This window comes from Diadema setosum, chromosome 13, assembly GCF_964275005.1.
Source record: "Diadema setosum chromosome 13, eeDiaSeto1, whole genome shotgun sequence".
NCBI lineage: Eukaryota > Metazoa > Echinodermata > Echinoidea > Diadematoida > Diadematidae > Diadema > Diadema setosum.
In genome coordinates this window covers 10,376,308-10,384,492 of record NC_092697.1, presented here as the reverse complement: position 1 = coordinate 10,384,492, position 8,185 = coordinate 10,376,308, and the positions used below count along the sequence as shown (strand labels likewise).

The window sequence follows — 8,185 nt, the reverse complement described above, 5'->3', positions numbered from 1 at the left end:
ATACTTTCCCGTGAGCGTACGCGGTGACTAGGAAATTATCAGGGCAAGTTCTCATGTCTCACTGCCTAAAATTCAGGAGAAGTCTGATGCAAAATTTGCCAGAGTGATGCTGACGGCCATGAACAAGTCAAAGCTTAGATAAGATCGCAGCATTTTCATTCCCTTTTTGTGTGTGCATATGTATCTTCAGAAATCCTTGGCATATTAATACAGGCAGAGCTTGACATTAATGCTGGCCTGGTAGCCTCGTGACCCGGTTTCCCGGGATCACTGAAAGTTAATGTCGGGCAACCAAACTTCCATACCAGCTATCTTTTGGTTGTCCCATCTAGTAGCTGAGAATCAAAATGGATTGTTATGTTTTCTTTTATTCCGGGCCACAACATTTCTTTTTCGGCTACCAACATTTCAAATCTAAGGTGACCCTATACGGCCACGAGAAAAACAGATTACTGTAAAACACGATATATTCGCGGCATGCAATTTTCGCGAATTGGAGCCGACAACCTGTTTCGCGGCATGAAATTTTCGCGAATTGCCACTAGCATTCAGTGCATATAGTGTAGACAAGAACTTTCGCGTGCATTTTATTAATTTCGCAAATCTTGGCACTCGCGAAATTCATGAAATTAAAATGCACGCGAACATTCCTCGTTTTACAGTAGTTTCAAACCGTGGTACAGTTGAAGGCAAATCATTTCAGAAAGATCAGGCACGTCAAAAATGAGGAGATATCGACGAGATAATCATGCAAAGAACTGTATATGCCATATATTTCAAGAAGTTTAATTTTTGTGAATGTGCTCTTCGCAAATTTTAATGCACACAAAAGTATTCATTCTTATCCCAGTGTGAATATGAAGTGACAAGTAGAGTTTTTCATCCATTGCTGTACTCCACGATCATGAGTTTAACCACTTGCAAAATTGTTGAGCAGTCCCAAGTTGCGTAGACAGTAATGTCTTTGGATATCAAATCAAATGATATCAATGATATCAAAATAATTAAGTCTTCTCTCTCAGAGAGAATCAGAGCCTGAGTCTGCTTTCTTGGCAGCAGCTGGTTTTATCAGCAATTGTATGTTCTTGTTCATGCTTAAATATGATTGGATTATACTTTTGCAGAGAAAAATCTGTAAGCCATTCGAACTGCCTGACATCTAAGGAGCCAGGTTTACTGCGTGCCAAATCTGAAGGGAAATAGTACATTTCAGAGGCAGCAAATAAAAGTGTTGAGCTTGACCCCATATAATGTTGTCTTGTGGCTGGTTTTCGAGCAGCACTGCGAGCAGCACAAAGACGACTTTGTGCCGACGAGTCACCCAATTTACGGGGTCATCACCGACGTCGTCATGAGACTGATCCAGGGCAATCAGGACGTGGCCCAGATCCGCAACCAGACCTGGACAATCCATGTGGTCAACAGCAAGAATGGCAATGCCTTTGTCCTACCGGTCAGTCCAAAGGTTTTGTTGTAAATCGAGATTGACAGTTTTACTTGCCCAGGGCTATTGAAGGGCCCCTAGAGACCCAGAATGTGTTGTCATATCTGGGTCTGTTTCTTGAAGAAGTAGATTATGCACATTTTGTTTTTGTTTTCTGTTAAAGCCAATCAATTCTTGATGATGCCATATATATGAAGAGTTTGTTTGCAAAAACCGATAAGTCCATATTTGCCAAATGGAGATATTTGCGATTAAAGGTCAAGAAAAATAAAGAGAATAATAAGAAGATTTTTGCTTCTTTTGACCATAACTTCAAAAGTGTACCTTTATATGTAGTGACCAATATATCATTTAAAAGGTATTATTTTGTACTTTATGACAGAGACCATACTTCAAAATCTTCAAAAATGGACTTATCAGTTTTTGCGAACAAACTCTTCAGTGACCATTTGCTAGGCCCCCAAATTTTCACAAACTTTATTCATCTACGTATATCATTCAGTATGAGATTAGCAGGTGGGAAATTAAAGTTTAAAACTACCTGGGGATCGAGCTATGGTTAATGATAGGCTTCCCAATATTTGCTCTGTTTTCTAGCCATGCTGCAACCGTTTTCTTGGATTGTATACAATACATAATTCACTTTGTTGAGTTGTAGTTAACTGTTTGAGAAAAAAAAAAATAGATGTGATATTGTGACAGCAGGAATAATGTTTTTTTTTGTTTTTTTCAAAAGCTGCTTTGTACTCATCTTTTTCCCAGGCTTCTCATTGATTCATACTATTGCCATAAGGAAATCACCGTGGTGCCAGCAGAGTACTTAAAAAATCACTTGTTTTGTGGATGACCAATCACAGTCTTTATACTTGTCCTTGAAGGAGATTTGTCACAGCTTGGTTTTGTTTGCCCTTTTGTCACAGAATGGTCACATCTTTGTCTTTGCTGGCGTTTTGGAGATGACGGATAACCTGGAGCAGCTGGGCACAGTTCTGGCTCACGAAATGGCACATGTGGTACTTAGCCACGCTGTAAGTCCTGCCTGGCTGGCTTCTAGAGCTCTGTAAAGAGGAATGTTCTCTATTGCTGGTTTTTAAACTGCTTTAAGATGGCATTGACTCCCAAGCTCATATGCTTTATATTATGGCATTTTCGTGCACCTTTCACGATACACGATAACATATAAATGTCATGTAAATATCTCACATGCCACAAGTGCACATGAGGAAATGAATAGAAAATTTGATGATATTAGAACTTAAAACCTGAGTGTGTTGATTGGTTCTATCTGCATGTAGCTCCCCAGATCATTATGTAATAAAAAAAAATAAGGAATGTCAAGAAATAGGAACAAAAATCACATTATTTCTTGTAATTGCCACTGAAAATTCAATAATTTAACAATAGCAGCCAATCCAACTGTTGTGCAGTGGGGCTCTAGTAGTAATGGTGATACAGTATGTATGATGTATCTTTAATAGCATGTAATCTCATACAATGTAATTAATGTGTAATATATATACCTGGTATATAAGTTATACTCAGTATTTATATTATGCATCTGCCATACTTGCGAAGTCACAGTGATATACAAAGTGTATTTCACTATGAGAGATCTATAGTTATATTGATATCATGTATCTACCATACTTGCATAGTGATATATTTCACTGTGAGAGATCTATGTGTGTACTTACTATATGCCATACCTGTTGGTATTTTGCAGGCTGAGATGGTAAGCTTCATGGAGTTGTTTGATTTCTTCATGATCGCTGTTCTGACCGCCCTCTGGACTTTCCTCCCTAATGATGGTATCGCTCTCGTGGCAACGTGGTTCAAACAGAAAGTCATTCAGGTATGCAATTGTTTTGTCTGTGTTTTGTGCCTACCTTCTTGATTATCAACATTATTTAATTATTGGAAAGGTATGGCACTGAATTTCATGGACAGCCAGTATACCAAGTTAAATCATAATCAGTTTTATTGTGCTTTGAATTATTTGGCTTTACTTCTATAGTGCCTTTATTTTATTGAGTATATAATATGTGACTTTAAATTGTGACAGGACAGTCAAGATATTGTATACGCCATATATTTAGTGAGTCTAAATTTTTGTGAATCGGGACTTCCGACGATTTCGTGAGTGGTTAAATTTGTGATCTTGGAGTACTTTTCTGAATGGAGAAATGTATACGTGTATGTCACATTCATATTGGGATCAGAGTCAATATTTTCGCGTGTCTGTAATTTCGCGAACAAGCACCTGACTTGTGAAAGTCATAAAAATTAAAACCTTGCGAAATATTTGCCGTATACAGTAGTCAGTCTTAACACTTGAGAATGCTTTGTTCTATATCATGCTGTTCTTCGTTGTTCTGTTGTTGATATTGTAGTTTTATCATTACACACTGCGCTGAAATATAACAGAAAATCTTACCAATACTAACCTATCATTCTCTTTGCTGCATTTCCTTTGTCATATATCACACATGTTTCAGCTTTACCGAGCATAGGTGAAGTTTGACTTCATGAAATGAAGAGGAGCTAGTGAATCTACATCCGATATCATTGTGATATACAATAGACTCCCATTATAACAAAGTCCTCAGGACTGGCAGTTTTCTTTCGTTATTTCAGAATTTCATTATAAATCAAACAAACAATAAAGATGCATAGAGTGGATATGTTGCAACCTGAATTTTTACTTCGTTGTAACCAGAATTTCGTTATAACCGTGTTCGTTAAAATGGGAGCGCAATGTAGAATGATCCAGTTTCAAAGGCTGCACTTTGATTTTCAGTTTTTGTTTGTTTGTTCTCACTGTGCCTCATTGCAAATGAAATGTGGGATGATTCTACATCTCCTTTTCTTTATTTCTGTTCCTTGCCTTTATGTCTATGTATTTCTTGCCATCACTTAATGATTCCTATGTGCAAGCCTCTTCTCTTCTTCTGCCACTTGTAGCTACTGATCCAGATGCCATACAACAGAGTATTGGAGACAGAAGCAGATGAAGTTGGACTGATGTTAGCTGCAAAGGTAAGCCATTTTTTTTATTACACTGTATTATTATCATTATTATTATTACCATTATTATTATTATTATTATTATTATTATTATTATTATTATTATTATTATTATTATTATTATTATCTTTGTCATCGTCATTATCATTATTATTATTCTTTTAGAGGGAATATTGTACCATCATTAATTCTGAACAGTTCACAAGGGAATAAGAAAATAATTGTAACAATTTTTCTCACAAACACATGATAATCGATGACAAAGTCATTCATTTATGAGATTATTTTAAAGACAGAGGGTGAGGAATCAGAAGTAAATATTGATTGTGAAATCAGTGCCAGTCTTTTTAGCTTTTCCCTAAAATAGATTCTCTCAACTACTTTCAAGTGTGGGTGAAAAGAAATTTGAAAGCAAGATGATGCACAACAAGAAATATTTAGATTATAATGTGCAGATAACCTTTAATTGGAGACTGAATGGTATGGTTCTACAAACCTTTGATTTTATCCAAAATGAAGCATAAGTGGAACTAAGGTGTGCAAGAGCCACAACTCTTGCAATGTTAACATGCCTCTTAAAATTAGTACTGAAAAGTGGAAATTTTCGCGGTGTTGAAATTTTCGCGCATTTCGCGCAACCAGAAACTAGCACGAAAATATAATCATGTGAACATTTTTGCTTGCCATGTGTTCCCGTAGTTGATGTCTTGATTCCGCGGAATTAAAAACACGCGAAACTCTTCTTACCCAGCCGAGCGGGAAAAATTAGTTGCGCGAAAATATCCACTTTTACAGGAGTTGTTACATGATTATAGGTCAGAGTCATCTTATACCTTATCCGTTCCAGAGCTGCTTTGATGTGCGAGAGTGCCAGCAATTTTGGGAAACAGTAGAAGCCAAGCAGACGGCCATGGGGGAGGCAGAACCTCTTGAGTTCCTCAGCACGCATCCATCTCACCTCAAGAGGGCAGCACACATACAGACATTACTGCCAAAGGTGAGCAAAAAAAAGCAAACCAAACTGTGATAGGTTTGCGGATGTGGTATGCTGTAAAGGCTTATATGGTGGCTCCTGTCTGCAAACTGAAAGCCATGATGTTAATCATTAAGGATTGGGGGGGGGGGGGGAGGGAGGGGGGGAGGAGGGGTGTAGTACCGAAATGGTTTCAGAGTGATTAGGGTTCCATGTACTTATTTGGTATTGTTGTGACAATGTCAATGATTGCTACATTGTTAGTGCCTTGACAACTTGTAAAAACAAAAATACAATTGATTTTGTAGCCATGACTTTTCTTTACATTTTATGCAGCCAATACTAGAACAAATGCTGCTTTTTTTTTCTTTTTTTTTTCTTTTTTAACTGCTGCTGCTATTATCGTATGCTATACATTGAAATAGATTTAGCCTTTTTTCAGCTCTTGCATTTTTTTTCCTGACTAAAAGAATTATATGTTCCTCTGGTATGAAATCAGTTCCAATTTTTACCCCAAGAATATTGGCTTCAGAACAGCTTTTTTCTTGGCAATTAGATATTGAATATTTGACTTCCCTTTATATTTTCTTCTTTGTCATTGCCCTCCTCTGACATCACAAATTGTTGTAGTCATCTCATCTAGCAACGACAGCACTCAAATCTCACCCAAACTTTAAAAATCTATTGGAATGGATTGTCCAATACCTTCAAACCTCCTTCTCGCATAATATTAATTTTTCTGCATTCATTGAATCCACATGTATGTATGGGGGGGGGGGGGGGATGGGGGATCCCCCTTAAATGATACATGTGTTGGATGATTTCAATTTACATTAGCAATCATCACCTCAGTAACACAAAATGTACTTCCCTATTGCCAAAGGTTGGAAGTACTGGTATCCACCCAAACTGCCTAGAAAACTACCAGTATCTACCCAACTGCCTGCAAAACTACCAATTACCTAATACCAGGACAAACATTCTCCAGTGGGACATTAAACTCATACAGTTAACTCCGAAGACAATTGCCAGTGGGACAAAAGGGCATCCCAGAGAGTAGAATTAGATAGAGGGCCATTTCTGTGTAGTATTCATACTTGGACAGTTATATTATAGTATATGTAGTATTCATAGTTAGGCATTTTACTAGATTGTTATGGCCCTGGGTAAATTGCCCATTGCTAATTTTTTGGGTGATTAGGGTGGGGGAAGATATATTGTTGTGGAGTGCAGAATAAAATTTGACAAGAGTGATTCTCTTTCAGTGTGGGTGTGGAGCAAGGAATGTCAGTTGTCTCTGATGAATTTATTTTGAGAGTAATATTGTGTGAGAGTGTAGAAGTACAAGTTGGAGTAATGAAGGGGGGGGGGGGGGTTTGAATGGGAAGTTGCCCTAGGACCAGCAATACCACTGATCCAAATACACTCTCATTCACTGGTTGTAATTCATGAATGAATATTTGAAATAACATCTGCAAGTTTCTGTTTATTTCATTGTGACAGTATATTGACTGTCGTGGTGTATTCAAGTGAGCAATATCTGATGACTGCGGTGACAAGTTGAGACATTGTAATGAGATGTGTTCCTCACTTTGTGTGCCATACCAGGCCCTGCAAGTGAGACAGTACTGCAACTGCCCTCCGCTCCCAATGAGGATATCGGGCAAAGCCAGAGCGGCGATCCGGGCTCACCCAGCATCAGCAGCAGTAGAGGTGGCCGGTGCATGATGGCTGCTAGAAGGTGGATGCACGCCAGACCCACCAAGTAGAACTCTCGCAATCGCTGAAGTATGATGTAAACTGTGCAGCTGGAAGTTTATGAGTACAATTTGTACAGTGAACTCCTGTTATAATGAAGTCCTCGGGACTGGCATTTTTCTGTCATTATATCGAAATTTCGTTGTAACCGAACAAATGAGCAATAAAAAAACATAGAGATGATAATGTTGTGGCCTGAATCTTTATCTTCTTGTAACCGAAATTTCGTTATAACCGTGTTTGTTATAACGGGAGTGCACTGTGTGCACATATACTGTATACGCCTTATATGTAGTGAGTAAAATATTTCACGAATTGTGACTTCCCCACAATTTTGCGAGTTGTTAAATCGCGATTGTTGAGTCTTGAGCTGGATGGAGAAGTGTGTGTGTGTGCATGTCAAATTCATGTCGGGGTCAGAATTGATATTTTTGTGTGTTTTTAAATTCGCAAATAGCACCGGACGTGTGAAATTTGTGAAAATAAAAACCTAGTGAAATATTTGACATATACAATAGTCAGCAATGCTTTGTCTTTGAAACCTTCCTCATGGATTGCAATGTGCGTACTTAATTTGGAGGTTTTCTCACAGGCAGTGAAGATTTTTAACTTGAGAAGTTCTTCCAGGCAATGAAAATTTATATCTTAAGGACTTCTTCCCAGCAATTCAAACTTTCAGGCATTTAATGAAATTTGTGAAATGAACTACATATTGATCAGATCGAGATTATACTACCGTATTGAAATGGCAATGTGTGTGTCTTGTGTTTTTACAGTTTTTAGTCCAGTTCTGTGGATAAGTTTCAAATGCTGCACTCAGAGTTTACATTTTATACTTCTGAAGGGAATTTCGTGCTAAACTGCCTAACAATAACGTTCTAGCAGTCTCATTTATGGGGACAGCACAGGGATAACTCGTTATAATGACCTATTTAGGACCACTGAAATTTCCTTGTTTTATCTTGTATTTCCTTATACTGTATCAA

General features: G+C 37.8%; 1 protein-coding gene across 1 annotated transcript in view; it reads left to right on the top strand.

The window, feature by feature from the left end:
* Positions 1 to 7,187, top strand: part of LOC140237169 (metalloendopeptidase OMA1, mitochondrial-like) — a 13,449-nt gene extending 6,262 nt beyond the window's left edge. Inside the window, exons 2-7 of the mRNA XM_072317111.1 lie at positions 1,277 to 1,453; positions 2,365 to 2,472; positions 3,168 to 3,296; positions 4,406 to 4,480; positions 5,316 to 5,465; positions 7,050 to 7,187. Coding sequence (XP_072173212.1) covers positions 1,277 to 1,453; positions 2,365 to 2,472; positions 3,168 to 3,296; positions 4,406 to 4,480; positions 5,316 to 5,465; positions 7,050 to 7,169 — 759 coding nt within the window. The 3' untranslated portion in view covers positions 7,170 to 7,187. The remainder of the gene's footprint in view (positions 1 to 1,276; positions 1,454 to 2,364; positions 2,473 to 3,167; positions 3,297 to 4,405; positions 4,481 to 5,315; positions 5,466 to 7,049) is intronic.
* Positions 7,188 to 8,185: the final 998 nt, after the last annotated feature.